The sequence below is a fragment of the Schistocerca americana genome, chromosome 8, assembly GCF_021461395.2.
Source record: "Schistocerca americana isolate TAMUIC-IGC-003095 chromosome 8, iqSchAmer2.1, whole genome shotgun sequence".
Classification (NCBI taxonomy): Eukaryota; Metazoa; Arthropoda; class Insecta; order Orthoptera; family Acrididae; genus Schistocerca; species Schistocerca americana.
In genome coordinates this window covers 211,966,899-211,985,087 of record NC_060126.1, presented here as the reverse complement: position 1 = coordinate 211,985,087, position 18,189 = coordinate 211,966,899, and the positions used below count along the sequence as shown (strand labels likewise).

At 38.1% G+C, this 18,189-nt stretch overlaps 1 protein-coding gene across 1 annotated transcript in view; it reads right to left on the bottom strand.

The window, feature by feature from the left end:
- Positions 1-18,189, bottom strand: part of LOC124544880 (AP-4 complex subunit beta-1-like) — a 43,460-nt gene that overhangs the window by 12,664 nt on the left and 12,607 nt on the right. The window contains exon 5 of the mRNA XM_047123603.1: positions 4,400-4,759. Coding sequence (XP_046979559.1) covers positions 4,400-4,759 — 360 coding nt within the window. The remainder of the gene's footprint in view (positions 1-4,399; positions 4,760-18,189) is intronic.

Below are 18,189 nucleotides of genomic sequence, written 5' to 3'. Positions count from 1 at the left end.
TTGTCTGCAGGATATTTGTGCAAAATATGTCTTGGTTTTCTCACTTCTATCAATTGGTATCACTGGCTTTGAAGCAAGTATCTCGTTACTGCCTTCAGCAATGTCCATGTTTCTTAAGGCACAGAATGTTCCTTTTGCTCAGTACAACAAGCTTCATTGTGAGCTGCATTGTCTACAGGTAGAAAGAATTCTGAACCATCCCTACAGTGTAATTGAGAAACCGAATGAATCATTAAGGATTTGTGGAGGTTTTAAGGCAACTGTCAATGCCCAGTCTGTCATTGGTGCAAACCCTATTCCAAAAGTAGAGGATATAATCACGTGCCTTGCTGGAGCCAAATTTTCTGCAAAAATTGACCTATGGGACACTTACTTGCAGCTTACACTGAATGAAACCTTCAGAAACATCCTGGTCATCAGTATGTCATTTGGTCACTTTTGACATACTCGTCTGCCCTTTGGCATCACCAATGCACCAGCCATATTCCAATACTATTTGGAACACCTCACACAGGACATTCTGAGTACAGTACATTATTTGGACAACATCACTGTCACTGGTAAAAAGGCACAGGATCTAGCAACCAATTTGGCCTCCAATAAGGAAAAATGTTTCTTCATGCTGCAACCACAATATCTGGACCATGTTTTCAGTGGATCAGGGATTCGCCCCAATCCACATTATATCGAGGCTGTATGAAAGCTCCATTATATCGAGGGTGTACAAAAGCTACTGGGCTCCAGACGTGCTAAACAAATCAAATCCACGTTAGGACAACTGAACAACAGAAAATTCATTCCCTATGTGACAGCTACTGCCAAACAACTATATCAGTTCCTTCACAAGAATTTCAAATTGCAATGGTCCTCTGCTTGCGGCAAGGCTTTTCGAGACCTCAAACTGGCTCTGCTCTGCCCAATATGTCTCATGGCATACAAACCTTCTAAGCCTCTGATAGTGACAGCAGAATCATTTAACTCTAGCTTGAGGGTGGTTCTTTCTCATAAAGTCAACGGAGTTGTGTCCAGTTGCATTTGTTCCCAAAATGTTAATGCAAGTGCAGCAAAATCTTTGCACAGAGGACATTTCACAACTATGTATACAAATGCCGATTTGTCCTGTTAATATCCCTTTGTTGCCACTGTTCAACCCACATGCTAATATTTTGACTAGGACTGCGTGTCATCTGCAGAGATGGGCACTGTTCCTCTCAGGATACCACTGTGACAACAGATCAGCCCACAGTGCACTTGCCAATGCAGACATCCTATCACATCTCCCACTAGGATATGACCCCAAGTTTGGTGAGGCTCCTAAAGAATGCTTCCATACTCATGCCAAAGCTGAGGCAACGAAGGCCAGTTTGTCCACTGATACCACAGTCATCACCATCTGGTTGCAGGATGATAAATAATGCAATCCGTGAAGAATGGTTTGTCAGTAGACTGGAAGACTCTTGAAAATCTGGACATTATGGCCTGGTGGTATTGGCTGACATGAGCTGTCCACTCTCAAAGGTGTCCTCTTGCTCCATAGAGATAATGGCCACAAGCACTCCAGTGACACATCTTGACATTATTTTATGAAGGCCATCAAATGGTTGGCTCACCAACATGTCTTCTAAAGGGCATGACATGTCGAAGTAAACAGGCAGCGCCATCGTGTCAATATTTTTCTTGGCTTGACATGACAATCCAGTGTCTCCCATTCATCTAAATTTTGCAGGGCATTTTCTGGTCTACTTCTGGTTGAATGTCATAAATGCAAATAGCAGTTTCCCACACATTTCACAGGTGCACTTAGCATCATCAACAAAAACCATCCAGGCCTTATCTCATACCTTCTCAACTGAAGGGCTTCCAGAAACCACTGTGACAGATAACAGCCCTCAGTTAACATCAGCAGAATTTTGAAGTTTTTATGGGCAGAACAACATAGCTTTGGTACACACAGTGCTGTTCCAACCTGTTTCCAACAGACTGGTGATGAGGTTTGTCTACTCTTGATATATGTGTGAAGTCTCATAACACTTCCTGGTAAGTAGAGTGTTTTATATATCCAGTTACAGCTAACTTTCAGATATTTCAGTGCTTCTGGTGGAGCAGTTGTATTAGTATGTGCTGCTGTGAGTTTATCCATGTAAGATTTATGTGCTTCTATGGATGAAGTCTGCAATGTAGCCACAATAGAGATGAAGAGGGCTTCTATGTATGCTGTAAGTGGTATGTTTTGATAGATGACCTATGGACAGAATACTATGCCGAGAGACTCAAGAAAACAGCAATAATATGTCAGTATACATACAACAAGGGAAAGATAGAATGGTGGGGCTTCTCTGTGTTTACTGAAGTGGTAGAACTGTGGATGCATTTAAAATTCACAAAACATTGTAAAATGTAAACTTTCACAGCCTGAGTTGCCACAATTAATAAAATATTCCAGACAATTATGTCATGGTCTAAGGGATTTCACTTCAAAACTTGTCCTCCACAGATGGGGTCAAAACGTCAGGTTTTGAAGTGAAAACATCCCTTAGTCCACGGCATAATAGTCCAGAATATTTTATTAATTGTCACAAAAACATTGTCATGAAAAAAAGGGTAAAACTTTTCTGGACAATCTTTTCTGGACACTTGAGGAATGATGTGATACAGGAAGATATGCATCACAAATACTGATGTCCTTCAGGGCAACAACTTGCAGTGAAATAAATATACTGAACCTTGACAAAGTGAATCCTCTTTTAGAAGAACAGTTTTTCAAAAATGGTTCAAATGGCTCTGAGCACTATGGGACTTAACATCTGAGGTCATCAGTCCCCTAGAACTTAGAACTACTTAAACCTAACTAACCTAAGGACATCACATACATCCATGCCCAAGGCAGGATTTGAACCTGCGACCATAGCAGTAGTGCAGTTCCGGATTGCAGTGCCTAGAACCGCATGGCGACCGCGGCCGGCTAACAGTTTTTCAGAAACAGAAAATTATCAGTGATGAATATTGTACATACTATTGCATTCCAGAAAAAAATTTGATGGTATTGTTCAATTAGTAGATGAGTAAGTGAAAGCCATCCTGAAAACAAACGATGGAAAGATCATATTGTAACATGAGCCACACCAGAAAACATCTGAAAAGAAAGGAAACTGACTTTTCTGCATACAGGTACATTAGCCAGATCTAAGGAAAATATAATGTTGTTGAATATGAAAAATAGAAAGGGGTAAACATTGGATGAATAACTTATTTCATGAGTGATTCGAGGATACTCTCAAGTCACTTCAACATATTTGGCAAAGTCACTACGGCTGCCTCTAACAATTTTGTTTATTATCTGTTGCATAAAGTGGAAGAATATTTCAACGCAACACAACTGTAAAAAAGTTGAATTACTGAGAGAAAATACTGTAGTATGTGACCACAACTGAATTACCTTTTACTATTTAACTTTTTTTAACAGCAAGTTATACTACCAATGGACGAGTGTCACTTTCATCACTTTGCAAATCATGTTTTCATTGTAGCCATCACAATCTTCAGAGCTACTGACAGAATTTAATGGAATAATTTGCTGTTGCTTGTTATTTTTAACTACAAAATTGTTTCCTAATACTTCCGTTATGACATCCTTGGCGTGGTTCACAACATTATGGCACCAGACTAACAACGTATTAATTTCAGCACCTTTACAATTGCCCATATTAGTAGCAACCTCTGAAATTTATGACCATGTTCTATTAATCAATTCTTTTGCGATGAGAAGTGCAACAAAAATTTATTTTAAGCGACATGATCCAACAATTTACCACTTGTATATACGTATTGCATCGAAATCCTCTTTTGGCATAGCCAGTCAATAACATCTTGTTTTCTGGATGTGACTGTTGGTACACTAAAAATATGGAAAGTCTACGTAATTGAAACTCATATACTGAATTATCAAACTAAATTAATGTAAAATATTGTGCTGATTGTAATACAGTAAGGAATTTTGTCACAAAAACCTGGTGTTTACCATGAAGGCAGTATTTCTGGACTAACCATCAACATAATGTGCTATGCAACAGACATTATAGTACTCTTTCAGTACTTAAGAAAATAGTCACAGTACAGAAAGGGCACAAGTGCAAGTTCAAACACCCACATTGTTTTGAGTTAGTGTATGTAAATAAAATTTCAATGAAAAATTAGTCCCATCACAACAAACTATCAAGGTGGGAAAAACTTTAAAGTTTAAAAATGCAAAAATCACAAATGTCAGCAGATGGAGACTGCAGAATCTGGAAACATTCAGCAGGCACGATAATGTCCACATTTTTCAAACATATTTTCCTCAGTATCTATGTATGACTAAAAGGGGGAATTGATGTCTGCTAAAACTAAATTAAGTGCTCACCCTTGGCAGCAGTATCGCTAGAAGTGTCTTTGTTGATGATGTATGCAAGCAGATCCAGTTTCTTGACAGCTACGGTATGGTCTTCTCTAGCAACAGGATACAACAGTTCTGGCATGCCACCTAGGAGGGACATCCAGACAGGTCTATCCCTTAAGGATAGCAAGAAGTCTAGCAGACAATGAAGGCCATCTTGACTGGTGTCTGTCGACTGCAGATAGCTACGAAGAGCTGGGGCCACACGCTCCACAAGTTGTGGCTCTAGCTGTGGCTGTGAACTTTCTGTCAAATGCAAGAAAAGTCTTGCGCAGCTCACCACCACAGGGGGACTCGTCATTACTCCCAGGTACGGATCCACCTCACCTATGAGTAAACAATGTAACAACTCATTTTGTGAATGTAGTACAAACAACAAATCTCTTTCATTACATAATGCATTAATTTGTTTAGTCTTACTGATACGTTAAAATTATCTTATAACTTCCAGCGGTCTAGAAATTTCACACAGCATGAATCAGTCATGGCATCCTCACATGAGGACATACTAAACAAATGCTTAGTATATTAAAATTTTTTAAATTTTACCATTTGTGATTGTTGTCCTCATACTGTCACAAGCAGAGAGTTTATTTGAGAACAGCGTCGACATCTCCTGTCAATCTGTGCTACCACAAAACAAAATTGAATGTGCAGTCACACGGGCACTTCCCAGTAATCTTTGTACCTCCCATCACCTGGTTAATGTCTTCCGAGTTTAGATAAAAAAATTTATTTGTGCGTAGAAAGGTGCGTTCTTGAAGGAGAAAACTAAAGGTGTCTTTCACAACGAAAGATAAGTGACATAACTTTATACATATCTCCAATGAGAACATTGTGATTGAAAGGCTGTAATAGCATAGAAATTTAGGACTTTATTTCACTGTGTTTTTAGTCATCTCACAGTGACTTCACAATGCCCCAAGTCCAAGATAGACGAAGGCCACTTACAGAAGAAGTTATAGAGCTCCTTAATTCATCTGAAATTGAGAATCTATATGATGATCCTGGCGATTTTGAACAAGAGGACAATGATGGAGGTAATGGTAGGCATTTTACATCATACAGTATATAGTAAGCTGAGTAGCCTAGACACAAAGTCAGCTAGCAGCATGATAAGTGACACTGAGATAATCACGAAACACTCGTTCCACCCAAACGACTATGCATTGGCAGCAAGAATGTTATTGTTCCATAAGAATTTGTTACAGTGCAGTCAACCTAAAGCTGAATAAGAAAAATTTCCATTCTAATTGTAACAAATTGACAAATGCTAGAAACGTAGGTTTGCCTTTCCTTAATCTTTCTTCTAAGATTAGTCGTAAGGTGAGTATTGCCTCACGTGTTCCAGTGTTTCTACGGAATCCAAACTGATCTTCCCCGAGGTTGGCTTCTACTAGTTTTTCATTCGTCAGTAAAGAATTCGTGTTAATATTTTGCAGCTGTGACTTATTAAACTGATCGTTCGGTAATTTTCACATCTGTCAACACCTGCTTTCTTTGGGATTGGAATTATTATATTCTTCTTGAAGTCTGAGGGTATTTCGCCTGTTTCATACATCTTGCTCACCAGATGGTAGAGTTTTGTCAGGACTGGCTCTCCCAAGGCCGTCAGTAGTTCCAATGCAATGTTGTCTACTCCGGGGGCCTTGTTTCGACTCAGGCCTTTCAGTGCTCTGTCAAACTCTTCACGCAGTATCATATCTCCCATTTCATCTTCATCTACATCCTCTTCCATTTCCATAATATTGTCCCCAAGTACATCGCCCTTGTATAGACCCTCTATATACTCCTTCCACCTTTCTGCTTTCCCTTCTTTGCTTAGAACTGGGTTTCCATCTGAGCTCTTGATATTCATACAAGTCGTTCTCTTATCTCCAAAGGTCTCTTTAATTTTCCTGTAGGCAGTATCTGTCTTACCCCTAGTGACATGGGCCTCTACATCCTTACATTTGTCCTCTAGCCATCCCTGCTTAGCCATTTTGCACTTCCTGTGGATCTCATTTTTGAGACGTTTGTATTCCTTTTTGCCTGCTTCATTTACTGCATTTTTATATTTTCTTCTTTCATCAATTAAATTCAATATTTCTTCTGTTACCCAAGGATTTCTACTAGCCCTCGTCTTTTTACCTACTTGATCCTCTGCTGCCTTCGCTACTTCATCCCTCAAAGCTACCCATTCTTCTTCTACTGTATTTCTTTCCCCCATTCCTGTCAATTGTTCCCTTATGCTCTCCCTGAAACTCTGTACAACCTCTGGTTCTTTCAGTTTATCCGGGTCCCATCTCCTTAAATTCCCACCTTTTTGCAGCTTCTTCAGTTTTAATCTACAGGTCATAACCAATAGATTGTGATCAGAGTCCGCATCTGCCCCTGGAAATGTCTTACAATTTAAAACCTGGTTCCTAAATCTCTGTCTTACCATTATATAATCTATCTGATACCTTTTAGTATCTCCAGGGTTCTTCCATTTATACAACCTTCTTTCATGATTCTTAAACCAAGTGTTAGCTATGATTATGTTGTGGTCTGTGCAAAATTCTACCAGGCGGCTTCCTCTTTCATTTCTTAGCCCCAACCCATATTCACCTACTATGTTTCATTCTCTCCCTTTTCCTATACTCGAATTCCAGTCACCCATGACTATTAAATTTTCGTCTCCCTTCACAATCTGAATAATTTCTTTTATTACAGAGAAAGCTTTTGACAATGTTGACTGGAATATTCTCTTTCAAATTCTAAAGGTGGCAGGGGTAAAATACAGGGAGCGAAAGGCTATTTACAATTTGTACAGAAACCAGATGGCAGTTATAAGAGTCGAGGGACATGAAAGGGAAGCAGTGGTTGGGAAGGGAGTAAGACAGGGTTGTAGCCTCTCCCCGATGTTGTTCAATCTGTATATTGAGCAAGCAGTAAAGGAAACAAAAGAAAAATTCGGAGTAGGTATTAAAATCCATGGAGAAGAAATAAAAACTTTGAGGTTCGCCGATGACATTGCAATTCTGTCAGAGACAGCAAAGGACTTGGAAGAGCAGTTGAATGGAATGGACAGTGTCTTGAAAAGAGGATATAAGATGAACATCAACAAAAGCAAAACAAGGATAATAGAATGTAGTCTAAGTCGGGTGATGCTGAGGGAATTAGATTAGGAAATGAGACACTTAAAGTAGTAAAGGAGTTTTGCTATTTGGGGAGCAGAATAACTGATGATGGTCGAAGTAGAGAGGATATAAAATGTAGACTGGCAATGGCAAGGAAAGCGTTTCTGAAGAAGAGAAATTTGTTAACATTGAGTATAGATTTAAGTGTCAGGAAGTCATTTCTGAAAGTATTTGTATGGAGTGTAGCCACGTATGGAAGTGAAACATGGACGATAAATAGTTTGGACAAGAACAGAATAGAAGCTTTCGAAATGTGGTGCTACAGAAGAATGCTGAAGATTAGATGGGTAGATCACATAACTAATGAGGAAATATTGAATAGGATTGGGGAGAAGAGAAGTTTGTGGCACAACTTGACCAGAAGAAGGGATCGGTTGGTAGGACATGTTCTGAGGCATCAAGGGATCACCAATTTAGTATTGGAGGGCAGTGGAGGGTAAAAATCGTAGAGGGAGACCAAGAAATGAATACACTAAGCAGATTCAGAAGGATGTAGGTTGCAGTAGGTACTGGGAGATGAAGAAGCTTGCACAGGATAGAGTAGCATGGAGAGCTGCATCAAACCAGTCTCAGGACTGAAGACCACAACAACAACACAATTGTAACAGACTGAAAGGTAGCTTTGAATGTCCAGATTGGTAAGTCTGATGTCTGTTCACATGCTTTGCATCCGGACGTGGCAGGGCGACAGCAACGCCTATTGGGCATTCAGCGGGTTTTGCACCCAAAGGCAGCAGTTAGCTGCTTTTGAAACCAAACATGATTTTCAACAGCCATTTTCAACGATTTATAGTTGGTTCTGCAACCTGAAACAAATTCCATCACTTAGGCACTGAAAAAATCTATACGGCCGTGTACCCATCTCAAAATCGATATAAAATGAATTTAGCGCATTTTTCATTTGGGTTACTCAGATGTACTTTTTTTATGAGTTTTTCTTTTTGTAATAGCATTTTTTTTTATTATAGGGTCTGGAGAAATATGCTGAAATTGAATGGCCAGAAGTTATTCAAGTTTACGATCAACATATACGAGGGGTCGACAAGATGGATTTTCTGGTCACAATTTATTGCACATTCATCAGAATAGGAAATAGGATGCTTCACACGTTTGCTCATGCAATTGATATTGCATGTGTAAAAGCATGGATTGGGTACAAGAAAAATGCATCAGAATTAGGTGTTCCTAAACATAAGCCCCTTGATTTGCCTCACTTTAGGGCATGTGTGGCCAAAGTACTCACAAAAATAGATAAGCCAGCTGCCAGGAAAAGGATCCCACTTGTGAGAGTCCAATACCATCTCCAAGAACTTCAAATTGAACCAATGCAGAAGTTCGGCCAGAAGCTGATATTCGTTTGGACAACGTTGGGCATCTTCCAGTGGTAAGTAACAAAAAATCATTTGACAGGTGCAAGAAACTGGGTTGCAAAGGCAAAACCACATGTTATTGTGTAAAATGTAACATTCATTTATGTCTGGATAGAAAAAAAAATGTTTCTTTGAGTATCATTCTTCACAAGTGTAAAACCATAGTTTATGTATCTAATCATTAAGTAAGCTTTGTGTAATTTATGTATTTTGGTGAAATAAAATCAAACAAAACACTTTGACTTTTCAACTTATACTGCAACCACTTGAACATAATGTCCTCATTTGGGGACACATTGTTTTTTCCCTTGTGGAGCACCTCGGAATATTTTATATAACTGGGGGGGGGGGGGATAAATAAATAAATAAACACATGATTTTTTTTCAGGAAAAAAAATTCATGACCGATAGGGTTCAGTTACCAGTAGCAACAACCACACACATCATATCTTTACAAAATATTTCTCTCATTTTGAGCAGGCAACGCACTCTGTCGTTTTCTAATCAAAAATATCTGCAAAACCATGCTATTTTTATTAAATGTTATTGGCAGAAATGACAACCAATTTGAAACATTTCAGACAATGACAGTCAGTTAATTGTTTTTGTGTCATAACTGGACTGTACTACTCAAATAAAAATAAATAAATAAATAAATAAATAAAAATAAAAAAAAAAAAACCAAAATACTTCTCATGAACATACACTTCCTTCATCCTAAATCCTAAATTGTGTTGTGGTGTTGCACAAAGTCTCACAGACATCCATGGCTGGAAGTCGGATTCTTCTAGTGACTTTTAGTGCACAGGTCAAATTATGTGACATATTACATTAATGATCGCAGTGGTAACATCCTTAGAGCTGCTATACTTGTAAAATACTCATCTGGAGTTGACCTGTCTTATTTTGATCCGTGAGACCAGGTTAACGTAGTCACCACACTTACAGCAATGATGTAAACACTGTAGCGATCTAATTGCAGTCAGGAAGATTATCTGTTCATTGATCATGAAAGAGAAACTTCAGGGATGTGGAACAAATAGGCCAAGGTATACATTAACACAAGGCAAAGACACCACAGAAACTTTCTCTGTCTACTGTATTAACAATAAACTATCACTATATTGCTTAATATTACAAGGTTAGAATAATGGGCTGAAAAACATACATCACTAACTGTCAATACCCCACCTTCAATGGTGTTCTCTGACTGATTTTACAATTATTTAATGGTCATCATGTCATACAAAATTGCACTTGATACTGGACAGCTAGTCAAATTCCAGAGGCAAAATAAAGAAATAAAAGATTTTAAAATAGCCAAGGAGGAGAAGTTTATCGAATTCCTCTTTTTGGAAGTGTATGTACAAAAATGCCATCAAAATCCTGCCACTGAAAATCTATTCTACAATGAGTAATCAGTCTAGCTGCCTGTCCGAGAGACTTTTAATTATGGTTTCATTATGCAACAAGATATTCATCAGTGAGAAAATGGAACATGTTTCTTATTAGCATAATGCACCTAGCAGAGTACAGGTGTAACAATCATGCTGAGTAAAAATTAGTTATAAAGGGTGCAACTCTAAAAATGTGGGAGATTATTACAGTAATCTGGTGCTACTGCTTTCGAAACACCAACTTTGGCTTTTCCCAGATACTAGAAACATGCGTTTCTGTGGTATCCAAATCAAGATATATTTCTTTCGACATCCAATGTGAAAATCAACAACAGTTTATGAGAACATGGAACAGTCACCCTTGGTTTCACTCTTGTGCACTATAGTGATTGTGGAGATGTGTGAGCTTCAAGTGGTCACATAAAACAGATCCAAGAATCAGTGAACAGCAAATTGAATGTGCAGTGTTGTGCTACAGAGGCCATTCCTCTCAAGGACAAAAATAATGATTACTTGGGAGAATCAACCATGAAATGCCAGTTTACTAAACCAATATATCGGCAGGACAAGAGCGATGTTTTTTTAGGAAGATAAAACCATCCACCAGTGCAACACCAGATGCAAGTGTATGTGTTTCATATGGGCCTCAAAAAGACTTCAGTCCACACAATAATAATTTATCACTTTCGCATTATAATGTACGGGGTTTAGGAAACAAAATAGATGCTTTGGAATCATTTACCACAGGACTATCCCCACATGCAGTAACAGTTACAGAACACCAGAAAACAGTGGACAACATTCAATATCGCAAATCAGAAGGCTACAATCTAGCTATGTTCTACTGTAGAACACACTATATAAAGGTGGTGGTGATGCCATCTACTCAAGAAAATATAAGTTCATAACCACCACAGAAAAAGTGCTATGGGGGAACAATTTCTGTGTTGTTGACAAATACTTTGAAATTGCAATTCTTAAAATCATATTTTGCACTGTTTCTTTCTATGTCATAGGTGTATATAAATCCCACTGTGGAAATTTTTGATGCTTCTCTGTAATCACTTGATGGAGTTTTAAGCAAATGAATATCAGGTTGTAGAAGTTTAAATCTTGTCATACTGGAAGATCTGAACATCAACACTTTAGATGGTCAGGAAAACAAACATTTTACAGATTGTATCCTGTCTTACAGGACTAAAGATTTTCCTGGACTACTACCCACCAGAGTAGCTCACACTCATAGTAGTTCAATTGATCACATTATCCAAATTATGACCACATCATCTCAACAGACATCATAAATGGTCACCTCTTAGAGCATTTAAACCAAACACTGGTGCTAAAAGGTAATACCAAATTCAAACCAAGAAAAATGTATGAGCACATGTGAATATTATCTGCAAACAACATTGCTACACTAAGACATAGTTTAAGCCAGGAATTGTGGAAATCAGTTATAACTACCACATGTTCACAGAAATTATGACTGAGCACTTAAATAGAGCCACGCAATTAAAAAAAAAGTGAGTATCCAGAAAAATCAGCCTTCAAAATCAAAACCTATGCCATTAGAGTTTAAAACAAAAGATATGAAAGAAAAAATGGAAAACATGTATAGCTTACACAGACCGACTAAACTCAGAGTTACATAAAGAACTCTACAAGCAGTACAAATATAAGTACCGCAAAGAAGTCAGAATGAATCAGCCAACAGATATGAGGTTCAAATAATGTTTCAAAGACTTGCTGATCAATTGTAAATAAAATCAGAAACAATGAAACAGAAACTAAAATTAATAATGCACAATTAACTGTGAATAATGAAGATATCTTTGAGCCTCTTCTAACCAGCAATATTTTTAATAATTAGTTCATAGATACTGTCAAAAATGATGCCTCTATGAAACACAGCACTCATTTGAGTCCAATAACAAACAGAACTGCAGTACACTACCTGCAGAAAGCTCAGAAACATGAATTAGTGAAAACACTACTTCATCTAATAAAGTGTGTCCTCGAAAACTGTGGGTTCCGTGAGAAGTTGAAACTGTCTGTAGCGAAACCAATACACAAAAAGACGGAAATAAAGTATGTACAGAACTACAGACCTATTGCCCTAATCTCAACTTTCGGCAAACTGATTAGAGAAAATAATAGTTTAAAAAATCCTGGAACATTACAACAATGCTGACATAAGACATTTCCAGAATGGTTTCAGAAGATGTCGAAGTACCACGTCAGCAGCAGTACAATTAGTCCATCATGTACTTGAAAAAGTAAATGAAAAATCCAGAGCACCAGGAATATTCCCGGACCTCTCAAGGGCTTTTCATAGAGTACATCCTGAATTGCTCTTATCAAAAATTGCGAAGAGTAGTGTCACTGGGAAACTTGTGCAAGTGCTAGAAACATATTTAAAAGGGAGGACAACAGTGCATGTAAAATTATGTGTTACAAGCAATAAACTGAATTGAATAGAACTGAATTGCATCATAGAGGTCAATGGGACATCATCAGTCTCTTTTGCATCAATGTATTTTATCAAGGGAAAAAATTCGAAACCGTGCTATAACATGTTTAAGCATTCAAATATTCTTGAATCTTAATGAATGTTTCAGAATACAACTTGGAAACTGCACATACTGCACTGCTCTGCACTATGGCAAAATTGTTGTAGCCAATGAGTCGTGCAATGTTGTAAACACTGAGGAACAACTCACTGAAAAAGTGTATCTGCTTATAGAGAGAAACTACGTAAACCAAGAATGCTTATATGAGTTAACAGCTTTAAATGGTTGTGTGTGCAAACAACTTTTGCAGCAAAATGCAGTTTAGTTCTACAAACAAATCAGCAAATAAGGAATATGGACCAAGACGGAAGTGTAAGCTTCCAACAAAATTTCTAAAGTCACTCAATGTTCCCAGTTTTTTTTTTTTTTTGTTATCAGTCTACTGACTGGTTTGATGCGGCCCGCCACGAATTCCTTTCCTGTGCTAACCTCTTCATCTCAGAGTAGCACTTGCAACCTACGTCCTCAATTATTTGCTTGACGTATTCCAATCTCTGTCTTCCTCTACAGTTTTTGCACTCTACAGCTCCCTCTAGTACCATGGAAGTCATTCCCTCATGTCTTAGCAGATGTCCTATCATCCTGTCCCTTCTCCTTATCAGTGTTTTCCACATATTCCTTTCCTCTCCGATTCTGCGTAGAACCTCCTCATTCCTTACCTTATCAGTCCACCTAATTTTCAACATTTGTCTATAGCGCCATATCTCAAATGCTTTGATTCTCTTCTGTTCTGGCTTTCCAACAGTCCATGTTTCACTACCATACAATGCTGTACTCCAGACGTACATCCTCAGAAATTTCTTCCTCAAATTAAGGCCAGTATTTGATATTAGTAGACTTCTCTTGGCCAGAAATGCCTTTTTTGCCATAGCGAGTCTGCTTTTGATGTCCTCCTTGCTCCGTCCGTCATTGGTTATTTTACTAGCTAGGTAGCAGAATTCCTTAACTTCATTGACTTCGTGACCATCAATCCTGATGTTAAGTTTCTCGCTGTTCTCATTTCTACTACTTCTCATTACCTTCGGCTTTCTCCGATTTACTCTCAAACCATACTGTGTACTCATTAGACTGTTTGAATCATATCATTGATATCCTTTCACCTTGTATTTTAATTCCACTCCTGAACCTTTCTTTTATTTCCATCATTGCTTCCTCGATGTACAGATTGAAGAGTAGGGGCGAAAGGCTACAGCCTTGTCTTACACCCTTCTTAATAAGAGCACTTCGTTCTTGATCGTCCACTCTTATTATTCCCCCTTGGTTGTTGTACATATTGTATATGACCCGTCTCTCCCTATAGCTTACCCCTACTTTTTTCAGAATCTCGAACAGCTTGCACCATTTTATATTGTCGAACGCTTTTTCCAGGTCGACAAATCCTATAAAAGTGTCTTGATTTTTCTTTACCCTTGCTTCCATTATTAGCCGTAACGTCAGAATTGCCTCTCTCGTCCCTTTACTTTTCCTAAAGCCAAACTGATCGTCACCTAGCGCATTCTCAATTTTCTTTTCCATTCTTCTGTATATTATTCTTGTAAGCAGCTTCGATGCATGAGCTGTTAAGCTGATTGTGCAATAATTCTTGCACTTGTCAGCTCTTGCCGTCTTCGGAATTGTGTGGATGATGCTTTTCCGAAAGTCAGATGGTATATCGCCAGACTCATATACTCTACACACCAACGTGAATAGTCGTTTTGTTGCCACTTCCCCCAATTATTTTAGAAATTCTGATGGAATGTTATCTATCCCTTCTGCCTTATTTGACCGTAAGTTCTCCAAAGCTCTTTTAAATTCCGATTCTAATACTGGATCCCCTATCTCTTCTAAATCAACTCCTGTTTCTTCTTCTATTACATCAGACAAATCTTCCCCCTCATAGAGGCTTTCAATGTATTCTTTCCGCCTATCTGCTCTCTCCTCTGCATTTAACAGTGGAATTCCCGTTGCACTCTTAATGTTACCACCGTTGCTTTTAATGTCACCAAAGGTTGTTTTGACTTTCCTGTATGCTGAGTCTGTCCTTCCGACAATCATGTCTTTTTCAATGTCTTCACATTTTTCCTGCAGCCATTTTGTCTTAGCTTCCCTGCACTTCCTATTTATTTCATTCCTCAGCGACTTTTATTTCTGTATTCCTGATTTTCCCGGAACATGTTTGTACTTCCTCCTTTTATCAATCAACTGAAGTATTTCTTCTGTTACCCATGGTTTCTTCGCAGCTACCTTCTTTGTACCTATGTTTTCCTCCCCAACTTCTGTGATGGCCCTTTTTAGAGATGTCCATTCCTCTTCAACTGTACTGCCTACTGCGCTATTCCTTATTGCTGTATCTATAGCGTTAGAGAAATTCAAATGTATCTAGTCATTCCTTAGTACTTCCGTATCCCACTTATTTGCGTATTGATTCTTCCTGACTAATGTCCTGAACTTCAGCCTACTCTTCATCACTACTATATTGTGATCTGAGTCTATATCTGCTCCTGGGTATGGCTTACAATCCAGTATCTGATTTCGGAATCTCTGTCTGACCATGATGTAACCTAATTGAAATGTTCCCAGTATGCTCTTGCAAAAAAAGCTTTTTAACAACAAGCAGAAGCATAAATATTACATGGAAAAGAAAGAGTCAAGTCAATATTCAAACCAAATTTCCACTCATTTCAATCAATTTACTGTTCAGCTTTAAAAGAGTCCAACTCTCAATAAGACTAGCTTACAGTACGACTATCAATCACACGCCAGAGCAAACATTTCAATGTTATGGAGTAAATTTAAAATAGTCATGTTTCTTACATGGACAGCATACATAGCATCCAAGACAAAAGTACAAACTTGTCAACACAAATCCTAAATCTGCTGTATGCCCTCACAAAAAAAGCTGAAGCAGAAATGTTAATTGAAAATGAAAAATGAAATTCAGTATTCATACCTCAATTTCCATTTCCTCTAACTTACCATTCTCAGTTTCCAATAAGAATAGCATACAGTATGACTACCAGTAAATCACATGACCAAACATTTCATTTCAATGCTGGGGAATGAATTTAAAAGAGCCATGTTTTTTTTGCACAAACAATCATATGTAATGTCATCTCATTGAGGTAGGGTGTTCTGCCAGTGGTCCACGTCTTTCAACATGATATATTTTCAATGCTGTAACTGAACTGAAGAAATCGGAAAAGATAAGAAATTAAGCAGATGGGACATGGGTAAGTTGAAAGAACTGGAGGTTGCTGATAGTTTCAGAGAGAGAATTGGGCAAAGGTTGACTAGGACAGGGGAAAAGAATGTGTAGCTTTAAGAGATGAAATAGTAAAGGCAGAGGATCAAATATGTAAAAAGACAAAACCTAGTAGAAATCTTTGGACAACGCAAGAGATATTGAATTTAATTGACAAAATGAGAAACTATAAAAAATGCAGCCAATGAAGCAGGCAAAAGTGAATGCAAACACTTAAAAAATCAGATTGCCAGGAAGAGCAAAATGGCTAAGCAGCAATGGATACAGGAGAAATTTAACAATTTAGAAGTATATTTCTTTAGGGGAAAGATAGATACCACCTACAGAGAAATTAAAGAGGCCCTTGATGAAAAGAGAAGCAGCTGTATGAATATCAAGAGCTTAGATGGGACACCAGTCCTAAGCAAAGAAAGGAAATCTGAAAGATGGAAAGAGTATTAGAGAGTTTGTACAAGGGAGATGAATTTGAAGGCAATATTATAGAAAGGGAAGTCGACATAGATGAAGATGAGATAGGAAATATAATGTAAGAAGAATTTGACAGAGCACTGAAAGAGTCAAGTCAAAATAAGGCCTTAGGAGTAGACAATATTCCATTAGAACTACTGATAACCTTGGGAGAGCCAGGCATGATAAAACTCTTCCATCTGGTGAGCAAGATGTATAAAACAGGTGAAATACCTTCAAGACTTCGAGAAGAATTCCAATTCCTAAGAAAGTAGGTGCTGACAGGTGTGAAAATTACCAATCTATCAGTTTAGTACGTCATGGTTGCAAAATACTAACACAAATTCCTTACGGAAGAATGGAAAAACTTATCGAAGCTGACCTTGGGGAAGATCAGTTTGGATTCTGAGGAAATCTGACTTCTCTTAGAAGATAGATTAAGGAAATGAAAACCTACATTCACAGCATTTGTAAACTTAGAGAAAACTTTTGACAATGCCGACTAGAATACTCTTTTTGAAATTCTGAAGGTAGTAGGGGTAAAATACAGGGAGTACAAGGCTATTTACAACTTTTACAGAAACCAGATGGCAGTAATAGAGAGTCAAGGGCCATGAAAGGGAAGCCGTGGTTGAGAAGGAAATGAGGCAGGGTTGTATTTTATCCCTGATGTTATTCAGTCTGTACACTGAACAAGCACTAAAAGAAACCAACGAAAAATTTGAAGTAGGAATTAAAGTTCAGGGAAAAGAAATAAAAACTTTGAGATTTTCCAATGACACATAGTTCTTCTAGAGACAGCAACAGAGTTGGAAGAGCAGCTGAACAGACTGGACAGTGTCTTGAATGGAGGGTGTAAGATGAACATCAATAAGAGCAAAACAAGGATAATGGAACATTATCAAATTAAATCAGGTGATGTTAATGGATTTAGATTAGGTAACAAGACATTTAAAGTAGTAGATGAGTTCTGCTATTTGGGCAGCAACATAACTGATGATGGTCGAAGTAGAGATGATACAAAATATAGACCGGCAATGGCAAGCAACGTGTTTCTGAAGAAGAGAAATTTGTTAACATTGAGTATGGTTTTAAGTGTCACGAAGTCTTTTCTGAAAGTATTTGTGTGGAGTGTAGCCATCTATGAATGTGAAATGTGGACGATAAGTAGTTTAGACAAGAAGAGAACAGGAGCTTTCGAAATGTGGTGCTACAGAAGAATGCTGAAGATTAGATAGGTAGATCACGTAACTAATAAGAAGGTACTGAATAGAATTGGGGGACAAGAAATCTGTGGCACAACTTGAACAAGAGAAGGGATCAGTTGATAGGACACATTCTGAGACATCAAGAGATCACCAACTTAGTAGTGGAGCGAAGTGTAGGAGGTAAAAATCATAGAGGGAGACGAGGAGATGAATACTGTAAGCTGATTTAGAATGATGTAGGATGTAGTAGTTACTTGGAGAGATAAAAGCTCACACAGGATAGAGTGGCTTGGAGACTGCATCAAACCAGTCTTTGGACTGAAGATAACAACAACAACACTATGTATTCATCAGGTGTTC